Here is a 12,882-nt window from a genome sequence, read left to right on the forward strand (position 1 = left end):
CTGCCCGACTACGGCAGGGAGAGGACTTTATTTCAATAAAGGGCACCTCATTCGAATTCACTCCTTTGGGCTCGAGGCTGGTCGCACCGCTTTCTTCCCCTCACACCACGGGGGCTCCCTGTCTAGGGCTGGCTTTGGTGCCCTCACTCTGGGCACACGCGTGCCCCTCTGCTTCCTCCCTTCACCTGGACCCTACCCGCCCAAGGAAGGCACCATCTTCTTCCAACTCGTTTGCCCAGAAGGGAGCCGTTTCAGAGTCTTTCTCCATAGCCTTCCCTCAGGCCATCCTCTCAGCCCCTTCCCGTATCTCCTCAGCCGGCGCTCCCACCCCGGTGGCCTCCGCCCTTCAATTCGGGCGACGCCCCTCCTTCCGGTGCTGCCCCGGCCCGGACCCCCGCCTCAGGGGCGCCTCGCCCCTCAGGCCACGCCCCTCAGCCCTTGGCTAGCTGGGAGGGCGGGAGAAGAGGCCGCGCGGGAGGGGAGGGCGGCGGCTGGGGGGGGCGTGTCCTCCCCGGCCCTGGGCGGCGATTGGCTGGACCGCGGAGAGGGGGCGGGACTGCTGCCTGTGTCTAGGGGCTCCCGGGTCGTCTCCGGGCATTCTTCGCAGTTCCACCTCGGGCTCTGGCGACTTCTACGCGAGAGTAGCGACTCTGGTTCAGGCAGCATGTCTGACAAGCGGCCAGCAGTGGACACCCAAGTTCGGCGGCTTCCTGACTCCTTCAAGGGTGAGCCCCGTGCCCCTGGCGAGGCCCGGTGGGGTCGCCCGCCGTCCCCTTCACCTCCTTTCGGGAAGAGCCCCAGCCCAAAGGCCCCAGGAATGTCTCCGAGGTTCCATAGCTGAGTGACCGTTGCTCACTACCGACGTTTCTGCCCGTTGTACGCGGAGAATGACGAACCCTACTTCCCAGGCTGGGGGGAAAGTTGTAGGGATGTTAGGGTGCAGAATGCACGCCCAGTGCCCCGCACAGCCGGGACGCGGCATCGAGGGCATGTCTCCGGTGCCCACAGCCAGAGCAGGGACTCGCGTTATCCAGCGGCTGCCAGATGCCAGGCCCTGTGCCAGCTCTTTCCCCTCGTTATCTCGTGGCGTGCACGAGTGACTGGCGGCAGCGGCTGGTGGAGTCGGGGCTCAAACCTGCCCGCCACGCCCGGGGCGCGGGGGAAGTCGGCGTCTTCGCCCCACTCTCCTCCAGCCCCATCCGAAGACAGCTCCGCCACCCCCTCTCGCCCACCCTCAGAGTAAGCCCGGGTCCTCCCGAGCTACAAAGAACTCTTTCTGGTTCCCACCCTGGCCAGTTTGTCTTACTAAACCCCGCAACAGACCCGTGCGGTTTCGCCATAGGTTCCCTACACAGTTGCGGAAGTAGGCTCGTGTTGGCATCCTTCCTGTATCTCTTTCCAGCTTCACGTTCCGCCTCACTCTGGCCCCTCCACTTAACTTCCTTTGTTCTAGGAACATCGGCATCCTGGCTTTTGGCCCTCACTAGGAATTGTGAGTTCCCCACCCTACCAGGGCCTTCCCAGTCTTGAAGACAGAAATTGTGTGACTCAATTTGTTCCCCTGTGAAGGGACTAGCACTCTTGAGGGGGCTATCTCCTTGGGGGAGATGGGGGTGGTTCATAAAGAGATGCTGTAAACCTCTCGGGAGTACTGGTTCCCTCCCAGGGGTTCTTAGTGATCCAAAGGAATTCTTTCTAAGGACAGAATTTCAGACAGAATGACACAGTGAAAAATTTAGGGGGCTGGGTGGGCTTTTCCGGCACCCCACAAAGAACACTGTACTGCAAGGGTCCCCAGACTCTGGGATTTAATGCCTGATGATCTGAGGTGGAGCTGATGTAAGGATAATAGAAATAAAGCGTACAGTAAAGGTAATGCACTGGAGTCATCCCGTCCACCCTACCCCCGCCTCCACGGTGGAAAAACTGTCTTCCGGGAAACTGGTCCTTGGTGCGAAAAATGTTGGGGACCGCTGCACTGGACTCGTCAATTCTGATTGTTGGTGATGACAGCCTTGTCATCTAACAGACTGATCTAACATGTCCCCATTTCCTTTCCCAGCAGTCTTTGTCTTTAGTTCCATTCCAGGAACATCAGAAGAATTATAGAAATCTTAAATTGTCGCTTTTTTGTACCTTGGAGAGTTATTTTCCCAAATCAGGAGTGTGGTAGAGAGGATATTCTTGAAGAATCTGATACTCAAGAGGCTGAATTACTTTGTCACACAGTTTATAAGAAATGGAGTCAGATTTTAAGTCCGGATTGTTGGCTGATCCTAAAACTTGCCAAAAATTGTGCAGTCTGCCTCTTTGATAGTCAGTTGTCTTTTTCTGGAAGGGAAGGTGGGCAGGATCCTTTCCTCTTCACCCTGAAATCCCAGTGGGAAAATAGAGGACCATGAGGACAATGTTAGAAGTTTGGTGACACTCTGGTAGGAAATCTGTGGAAGTTCTTTGGGAATAAACATGATCTTTTGGCTTAATGTGATTTGTTTTTCGTGCTCACAGAACAGCATTCACTCTTTAAGTTCTTTTTCTTGATTCTGCACTTCACTACTTTTTAGACAGCAGTCTTTAAGAATCTAATGAAAACTGTGTACCTTTTCCTCTGAAAATCATACATATAAACAAAATTTTGCCTGGGCTCTGTATTTTTTTTTAAAAAATGTAAGACTTAGAGATGTGACACTGATAGGAAAGCCAATACGAGAATTTATTAAATAGAATTCACCGAGTGCTTGCCATATGCCAAACAGCCCAGATACTTTAAAAGCATTATCCAGTGCAGTCCTCTAACAGCTCCACAAGGAGAATGTCATTCTCTATCCCTTTACAGCCAGGAAACTGAAGCTCAGAGTGGGAAAATCACCCACACCTGTGAACTAGGTTCAGCCTTGAACTGACTTTGCAAATCATTTTCCCCTATCCTAGAGCTGTTTGCAGAAAGTGAAGGTGTTAGTCACCATTCATGTGGTACTCTTTGCAACCCTATGGGCTGTAGCCTACTAGGGTTCTCTGTCCATGGAATTCTCCAAGCAAGAATACTGGAGTAGTCATTCTCTTACTCCAGGAGATCTTCCCAACCCGGGGATTGAGCGTCCAGAACCAGGGATTTAACCCAGGTTTCCTGCATTGCAGGCAGATTCTTTACTGTCTGAGCCATCAGGGAAGCCCTAGGGCTGTCTCTGAAATGCATACTCAGAAGGAGGAACTTGGCAAGCATCAGTAGACGCTGAGAGACCGCAAAGGAATCTAGCTTCAGTCAAGAACCCCTGGATAAGACAACTCCAGAGGGATGCTCCAGAGAGAAGCAGTGGAATATAAAAGACTAAACTGTCCCATTATGATTTTGCTGATAATTAGTCTTAGGAACATAAATATGACCAAACCCTCAGGCAAGACTAGTTTTTCTTTAAAACCAGTGCGTTCACTTTGTAATGAAATAATGCAGGTGGGTTACAAAGAAATGCATGATTATAATTAAGAGTCATGTCAACAGAATAAATCCCTTTGGGAGAATGCCTGAAAATAAGCAGAATCAGGGGACTGCTTTGTTTATTTCAGTTGTTACAGTCGATCAGATGGGGAGTACTTTGTAACTTATTTAATAATTAATCTGAGTTAAATCCATCAGTGGTCATAGATTAACTCAAGCGATGACAAGTCTGCAGAAGTTGGCATTTATGTCATTTTTCATAATTAAATAGGTTATTGGACCCACCTCATGGTGTAACTTGCACACTGTAAAAGACAAAGTCATTGATCACCTGGTCAACTTTGAAGAAAAAAAATTTTTAATGTTGATAAATATGATAAAGATTGGATTCAAAGTCTGTTTTGTAAGAAGATGTCAGAAAACACTTTGCTGAAAACTATTGTAACCAGAAAAAGTGAGCCCCTCTTCTCTGTTTCTGCCTGACAGTCTGTGCCAGCCTCTATCATAATGTTTATTACACAGTCTATAAATATAAATTATAATCACCTTTGTTAGACCAGGAGAGCTTCTGAAAGCAGAGGATTGTGTCCTTGATCACTGTAGTAAGTTCAGAATCAAGTGCCTAGTAGGTTTGCAAAAATATTTGTTGAAAGAAAAAGGAAGGAGTGAGATAAAGTTTACATTAATGGAGACATTTTCTGTTTACAGTTTGTCTTATTAAGTTTGTTACAACTCAAATGATTGATTTTAGGGTGTGGACTTGTTCCTCATACATGTCCTCATTACAGATAGACTCTCTGGGTTTATGTTATCGATAAAGGGATTATAATTGTCAAAGTAATATATTGTACTTAATAAGGAATCTCCTTTGTTTATGAAAGTGTGGAAAGAGCAGTTAGAGGCACAGTAGAAAGAAGGAAGTGTGTGTCAGGTCTCTGTTGACATACATCATTCTTCCATTCTTTTTGGACCTTGGTCTATACTCTGAGACTTGTAAAGACACCTGAACCCCAAACATTTGCCCTGACATTTCAGTAGATTAGCCTTGAAGTTACTGGCAATAACAGGTCTGTCCTAAAATATCAGACAATGAAAATCAGATACCAGCCTTGCCTAGTTGTAAACATGCATGGGTGGTAAGACTGTATAGATAGCAAAATGAGGGTGGAATCTAAAATTCAAAGATCTGAACTGAGCCCTCAGTAGCATCACTCACCACCTGGGTCACCTGGGGAAGTCCCTCAGTCTCCAGAGTTGGTTCCTCATCTAGATGTTGAGCGTCGTCTTTCTGTACTATCTAGCTTCCAAAGTTTGGGGTATCAAATGAGAACATTTTTGTGAAGGTACTTTTGAAACTTTAAAATGTAAATTACTAAGATATTATTTATTGGGGACAACAGAATTAAAAAGTTAACAAGAGCTTAGTAATTATACAGCAAATTAAAATTTATGGACAAAAAGTGTGAAAGTCCAAGAAAGTTTAGGACTCTGACTTATGTCCCCAAATGTGGTCTGTTTCTCCTCCAGGGACAGAATCCCCAAGCAGGTTGTTAGTCTTGATGTTTCTGTATGGTGTGCAGGTCCCAGAAGGTAATTCAGTTAATATAAAGTTTATTCCTATGTACTGTCAATAATTACCTTACAGTTCTGATCATAATAATGGCTACTATTTACTGAACACTTCCTAAGTGTCAGGCACTCTACATATTTTCGCATATGAGATAATAACTATTCTCTTCCCTCATTTAGTGAAAGTGAAGTTGCTCAGTCGTGTCCGACTCTTTGCAACCCCATGGACTGTAGCCCACCAGGCTCCTCCATCCATGGAATTTTCCAGGCAAGAGTACTGGAGTGGGTTGCCATTTCCTTCTCCAGAGGATCTTCCTGACTCAGGGATTGCACACAGGTCTCCCGCATTGCAGGCAGACACTTTAGTGTCTGAGCCACCAGACTCTTTTAAAACTTTTCACTTTCCTAAGTGTCAGGCACTCTGCATATATTCTCATATGAGATAATAACTATTCTCTTCCCTCGTTTCACTTCCCTGGTGGCTCAGATGGTAAAGTATCTGCCTACAGTGGGGGTTCAACCCCTGGGTCGGGAAGATCCCCTGGAGAAGGCAATGGCAACCCACTCCAGTATTCTTACCTGGAAAATCCCATGCACGGAGGAGCCTGGTAGGCTGCAGTCCATGGGGTCGCAAAGAGTCAGACATGACTGAGCGACTTCACTTTCCCTCACTTTACTAATAAGAAAGTTTAGCAGTAGAATGGAACTCTTAACAGCAAAACCCCAAGCTTTTAGCCACTGCTTAGCTACTCAACTTCAGTTGAAGAATTGGGAACCTTAAGAGCTAGTTCCCTTATGTTTCTGCTTTCCGTTTTTTATTTAAAATGATGTTGCCCTCCAAAGACTTTTATGAGAAAAACTCAATTATAGATACTTTAAAGGGCTTCCCTTGTGGCTCAGCTGGTAAAGAATCTGCCTGCAATGCGGGAGACCTGGGTTTGATCCCTGGGTTGAGAAGATCCCTGGGGAAGGTAAAGGCTACCCACTCCAGTATTCTGGCCTAGAGAATTCCATGGGCTGTGTAGTCCATGGGATCGAAAAGAATCTGAGCGACTTTCACTTTTCACATTCACTTAAGATGTCTAGGGCTTCTTCCCTGGTGGCTCAGACAGTAAAGAATCTGCCTGCAATGCAGGAGACTCAGGATCGATCCCTGGGCCGGGAAGATCCCCTGGAAAAGGGAATGGCTATCCACTCCAGTATTCTTGCCTGGAGAATCCCATGGACAGAGACCTGGCAGGCTGCAGTCCATGGAGTCACAGAGTCGAACACAGCTGAGTAACTAACACTTCAGATGTCCAAGTGAAAGAGCTAGGGGGAAAAGAACTGAAGAAGTATAAGGGTTTTGTTCTATTTAATATATTTCAGGCTCAGTCTAAATTTAATTAAGAACATCAATCTTTCCAGACGTGGGTCATATTCAGTCCGTACCGTCCCTGAATTCTCTAACCTCATGGGTGTAAAGGGCTGATTTTAAAAAGAGAAAAGGAAAGAAAGCATTTGGGGAAAGCAGTATGACCACTGCTTTGGGACAGAGGATGATTCTGAATTGTGTGTGTGTGTGGTTGTTGTTTAAATAACACGGGTTTATAAGTTTCACGAGTAAAACAACATTGTATTTCTACTTCTATCTACCTCTCCTATTACCTGCTCACCACCAAAAATTGATGAACTGTATTCTGGGATCTATATATGCACATGTAACTTCCATTTATCTTCTGTAATAGCCTTTTCGTCTCTTCCCCACGGAACAGCAGAATCTGGAAATGCCCTGGAGGTCCAGTCATTAGGACTCCTAGCTCTTAGTGTTCAAGGGCCCAGGCTCAGTTCCTGGTCAGGGAACTAAGATCCCACAAGCTGCATGGCGCAGCCCCAAAAACAACAAAAAAACAAAAACAGTAGACTCACACAGCTCATCCAACAGCTGTTTACTTAACAAATGCTTGAGCACTTGCTGTATGCTAGGTGCCCTGCGTGACAGCTCACGCGCTCTTCACACTGACCCTCTGAGGAGGGGCTCTTTTTAGCCCTCTCTTTAGATGGTTGGACGAAAGCACAGAGTTAAGACACTTGGAGAGAATACACAGCTGATAAGCAGCAGAGCCAACTCTGAAGCCACGGTGCTGTACTATTTTAACAAGGCCAAAAGTCGGGAAAAGACAGACATCGAGTAAGATAGTTACAAACGTGAAAAATGGTATTTCGAGATGGTAAAGTGCTATAGATTCGCAGAGGGAGTCCTTTTAAAGACTCAGGTGTTCAAATTTGAAATTACTGATGATACTCTCACCTATTTTTTCTCCTCTTTTATGGCTAGAAATACTCAAATGAAGGAAAGCTGCAGAAAATCCTCAAGATGCTTGGGAAATAAAATACTTACACTTATTTAATTTCTGTATTCTTTTTGGGCTAAGCACAGCATTCCCTTTATTTCTTTTTTTTTTTAATTGAAAATATTCCTTAAAGGACTAGACTGTTTCCTTACTTCTCACGGTAAACAAACTCCAGGTTTTATGGTTCCGGTCGCGTAGCGCGCCGTCAGTACTGGTTCTTTCCGTCTAGTATGTGTGGGTTTATGACAGGGAGGGAGAGTTAGTCTTTGGTCCTGATTTTAACTTGATACCATCTGGCCTGTAGCCAGTCCAGCCCAGAGAATAATTTCTTCCCTAGAGGTTCTAGGATACGGGCATTCAAAGAACCATCAACCATGCCTAATTAAAATAATCATTTGAAAGATGGATTATAGAGTGCTCTTGTTGCTTTCAGAGCTTCTGCCCAGTGAATTGCAAGTTGCGATCATCAGTCGAGTAAATGCCATCATTTTCTCAACAGACATTTGTTGATACCTTGCTGTGCTAATCTGCCTCCTCCCCGCTCTACCTGTTTTCGTCTTTCTCTCTATAGGATGCCGCCTGCACTTTCGTTGTTTCTCTTCCTTCCTCCATTTCTCGTATTTGCCTTTTCTTCTATGTTTCCTTCCCTTCTGTGTCTCCTAAAATCCCAGTCGATTGAAAAACACAGTTATTTAAAATTTTGATTAATTGAAGACACATTTACATTCACATATTTTATCTGCCCTTTGCTTGTTTCCACTTTGAGTTCTTATTTAGCAGATCTTTCAAAGACCCTGTTTCAAAACAATATAAGGGAAGAGAAACTGGTTCTGTGGAAAATATACCCTTATTTGAAAAGTTGGAAGAAAGAGCCAATGTCTTATTTAACTTATGCTTTCCTCTTCCTCAAATAGATGAATATGGTGTAGAACAGGACTGGGTCGTATACCCATGGACCAAATCTGGCTGACCGCCTGCTTTTGTCAGCCCCACAAGCTGAGAATAGTTTTTATACATTTTTTTAAAAAGAGGAAGATCTGAAAATTATAGAACTCAGATTTTAGTGTTCATAAATTACACTTTCCTGGGACTCAGCCTTGTCTCCTCATGTATGTGTGGTTTGTGGCTTCTTTTGCGTAGTATTCACTGGTTGTAACAGACTTTATGGCCAATAAAGCCTTGTGTTTATTCTCTGGCTGTTTATAGGAAAAGTTGCCACACCTTGACTTTGAATCTCCAGTGAGGCCGAAAAAGAACACCTGTATGCTGAATAAATATGCTTTTAAGAAAAACTCAAAAAATGCCAAGACCTTTCATTTTGACCTACTGTTACCCCTTAAAACTTGCTGTTAGAACCAGATAACATGTTTTTGAGACTAAATTAGCCAGGCTATCTTTCATGATCCAAGCAACACTGTTCTTGGCAATTTCTGATACGAAGTATTTCACCGCATTCTGGGAAGGAGAAAGGAAAAAGTCATGCTTTCAGTCTTCTCTCTCTCTTAGTCGCTAAGTCATATCCGACTCTTGCGACCCCATGGACTGTAGCCTGCTAGGCTCCTCTGTCCGTGGGATTCTCCAGGCAAGAATACTGGAGTGGGTTGCCATTTGCTTCTCCAGCTTTCAATGTTGGTATTTCAGTATTCGCTGCCACACCTCTTCTTTCTGTGTGAGTAATGTGTATGACTTAGTCAGATTTTCATATACGCCAGAAGGTATTTACTTGAAGAGGAAATCCAGTATCTTTTGAACTTTAGAACAGAGTCACAATAGTAAACAGAATTGATCATTTCACATAATTTCTAGTAGTGACAAATTTAATCATCCTTAAGGAAATTGGCTGATATGGGATCATGATCAGCATGCAGTCCTCTGATATTATGCATGCTATGATCTTGAAAAGACTGTTTTGCTCCTTGTCTGGAAGCCAACCCAACAACAATTGCTCTACAAGTTGGTTTTGTTCTTTTTTTCTCTCATTTGTTTCATGGTTTTGTTTTGTTTTTTTCATTTGTCTCTTCCCAGAAAGTCTTTTTCTTTAGTACTTTGGTACTCTGAGAGGAATATTTTATGCCTACTTTATAGATTTTTATAAATATGAGAAATAATGTATATAAGAAGTTAGCTTGTGGCTGACATGTAATAGGCATTCAATAAATGTTATTGTTAGTATTCATAAAAGATACCTCCAGAATGAGAGAAATTTAAGAATTGTGTAATTTCATCTTTTCAGCAAAATTAGTTTACACTATGAAGATGTATAGAAGTTTTACTACAAGTATATTGAAAACAACTGAGTTTCTAATTGAGAAAACTGGACACAACCTAAATGTTCATCATATGAAACAATGGAATATTATAATAATAAAGGATATTTAATTGCATCTTTTTAATAATAAAGGATATTTATTTAATAAAGGATATTAATAAAGGATAATAAAGGATAAATAATAATAAAGGAAAGGATATTAATAATAATAAAGGATATTTCCTGATATGAAAAGATGTCCACAGTATACAGGAGGAAAACAGATTTTAAATTATTACATATACCACTATATCATTTTGGGGAAAAGAGAAAAAAACAGGACAGAAATTTACAGGACATATATATCAGTTCAGTCGCTCAGTCATGTCCGACTCTTCACGACCCCATGAATCGCAGCACACAAGGCCTCCCTGTCCATCACCAACTCCTGAAGTTCACTCTGACTCACGTCCATCGAGTCAGTGATGCCATCCAGCCATCTCATCCTCTGTCGTCCCCTTCTCCTCCTGCCCCCAATCCCTCCCAGCATCAGAGTCTTTTCCAATGAGTCAACTCTTTGCATGAGGTGGCCAAAGTACTGGAGTTTCAGCTTCTGCATCATTCCTTCCAAAGAAATCCCAGGGCTGATCTCCTTCAGAATGGACGGGTTGAATATATATATAGCAAGGCAGAAAATAATCACCATCTAGAGATAATGAAAGAATAGATCACTTTTTCCTTCCTCTATTCTGAACTATAAGTTTGATATAGTGATAATATCTTGCTTTTAAAATAAAGAAAGTAAGATTTTTTTAAATGTGTGCAAGTTTCTTGGAAGAAAGCCTAATGGAATGCTCAATTAAAAAATGTTAATGTATGGGCTTATATCTATTTTCAAAACCTTGCTTGGTCAAAAATTTATTCTAACACAGTTTTCAGGAAAGAGTTTGAGAGTAAAAAAAAAAAAAATACTCTAAACCGGGCAAAATAGTGTTTACAACCACTTATCATGGGGTCCCTGACCTTTACAATTGTCCCTACCCAGCAATATCAACAGGTATCTCAACCAGAATATCTCAGAAATACCTATTACTCGTTATTTGTCTTTTAACCTCATAAAGGTAGGAGGGAGGATCCAGTCCTCAAGGTAATGAATGGGAATCTTGGAGGAAATGAATGTCCTACAGTTTGGGGGGAGTTACTGAGGATTTCTTTTCCCCTTGACTTGTAGTAACTGTAGATGATTAAGGGTTCAATTACAGCCTGGAGTTTAAACCTCACCTTTCCAAGGAATGTGATTTTATACATCTTTTAAAGCTATAACCAGGTGGGGAAGAGTTTCAGGGTGAAACAGTGCTGATTCCCCAGAGTGTGTGCTCAAATTATTTCTAACTGAGCCTTTGAAAAGTGAAAGACCAAGCCCAGTTTTCTGAAAATCCACTTAATTTCTTCTTCCTCTTGATTGGCAGTCAAATCCCCTGTACTCATCTGGTATTAATAATTCATTCATAAATGAGCTTCCTGAAGGTCTTTGACTCTCCAGGCCTAGCCAGTCAGGCACAAAGTGAGGGGAAAATTAAGTAGTTTCAGAGGTTTTTGTCAAGAAGGGAAAAGGTGCCTGTTGCTACGTGCTGCTAAGTTGCTTCAGTCGTGTCCGACTCTGTGTGACCCCATAGACAGCAGCCCACCAGGCTCCGCCGTCCCTGGGATTCTCCAGGCAAGAACACTGGAGCGGGTTGCCATTTCCTTTTCCAATGTGTGAAAGTGAAGTCGCTCAGTCGTGTCTGACTCTTCTCGACCCCATGGACTGCAGCTTACTAGGCCTCTCCGTCCATGGGATTTTCCAGGCGAGAGTACTGCAGTGGGGTGCCATCGCCTTCTCCGATTTTTTTCCCATTATTTGTGGTGGAAATAGAACACTTGAATAAAATAAGAGAGTGACAGAAAACTGTCATCTGTGTTTATTGAGCAATATTGCCTCAATCCTGGGAGGCCAGTCTGATTATTCAAGACACAAAGGTTCAGAGAGGTAAAGACCACACAAGTAAGAAGTCACAGAGTTGAAACTGGAAATTCATCTTACAAGGGATTCAAATGCGTAAAGAAATTATACATCCAGCAGGTAAGCTAAGAAGTGTTTTATATCCTCTCTCTGGGAGATAACTGTGCTAGACATTGAAAATATAAACATAAAAAAGAAACAGCCCTGCCTTCAGGGTGTTTATCGTCTAGGATGTTGAGAACACGGAGCTTTGCCTGGAGTAAGGGAATCTTGGAGCAGTGTTTGAGAAAGTACCAGACGCTGTCAGATAAGTTTTTGTGCCCCATCTATTCCTTGTTTGGAATTCCTTTCACTTTGGAAACCTAGGCCTGAGCCTGGCAATGAGCCTTGAGACTGTCTTTTGCTATAAATAGCCACAACTGGAATTAAGAGGACTTCCTCTGTAAGAATATGAGATTTCATTCTCAGAACTCCTACCATGCTTTTCCAGTTTGGAGTTTGTCTTGAGGAGTGCTCCAAACACAACAGCTTCTTTAATAAGGACTTTTTAATTATTATTATACAGAGGCAAAGGGTCAAAGAGTGAGTTGATTTATAACATGGGCTTTGGAGTGAGATGATCTATATTTGAAGCCCAAGTCCTCCATTTTGTGTGACCTCGGGAAAAATGTTTTTTCAGTGACTTCATTGGTATGGTACTTCAATTCAGTTCAGTTCAGTCACTCGGTTGTGTCCGACTCTTTGCGACCCCATGAATTGCAGCACGCCAGGCCTCCCTGTCCATCACCAACTCCTGAAGTTCACTCAAACTCACGTGCATTGAGTCGGTGATGCCATCCAGCCATCTCATCCTCTGTGGTCCCCTTCTCCTCCTGCCCCCTATCCCTCCCAGCATCAGAGTCTTTTCCAATGAGTCAACTCTTCACATGAGGTGGCCAAAGTACTGGAGTTTCAGCTTTAGCATCAGTCCTTCCAAAGAAATCCCAGGGCTGATCTCCTTTAGGATGGACTGGTTGGATCTCCTTGCAGTCCAAGGGACTCTCAAGAGTCTTCTCCAACACCACACTTAAAAAGCATCAATTCTTCGGCGCTCAGCTTTCTTCACCGTCCAACTATCACATCCGTACATGACCACTGGAAAAACCATAGCCTTGACTAGCCGGACCTTTGTTGGCAAAGTAATGTCTCTGCTTTTCAATATGCTATCTAGGTTGGTCATAACTTTCCTTCCAAGGAGTAAGCATCTTTTAATTTCATGGCTGCAGTCACCATCTGCAGTGATTTTGGAGCCCAA

The 12,882-nt window shown here is 43.5% G+C and overlaps 1 protein-coding gene across 1 annotated transcript in view; it reads left to right on the plus strand.

The window, feature by feature from the left end:
* Positions 1-554: 554 nt before the first annotated feature.
* The window catches only part of STOM (stomatin), a 33,639-nt gene continuing 21,311 nt past the window's right edge, over positions 555-12,882 (plus strand). Inside the window, exon 1 of the mRNA XM_010848411.1 lies at positions 555-725. Coding sequence (XP_010846713.1) covers positions 665-725 — 61 coding nt within the window. The 5' untranslated portion in view covers positions 555-664. The remainder of the gene's footprint in view (positions 726-12,882) is intronic.

The sequence above is a fragment of the Bison bison genome, unplaced genomic scaffold, assembly GCF_000754665.1.
Source record: "Bison bison bison isolate TAMUID 2011002044 unplaced genomic scaffold, Bison_UMD1.0 scf7180017864266, whole genome shotgun sequence".
Classification (NCBI taxonomy): Eukaryota; Metazoa; Chordata; class Mammalia; order Artiodactyla; family Bovidae; genus Bison; species Bison bison.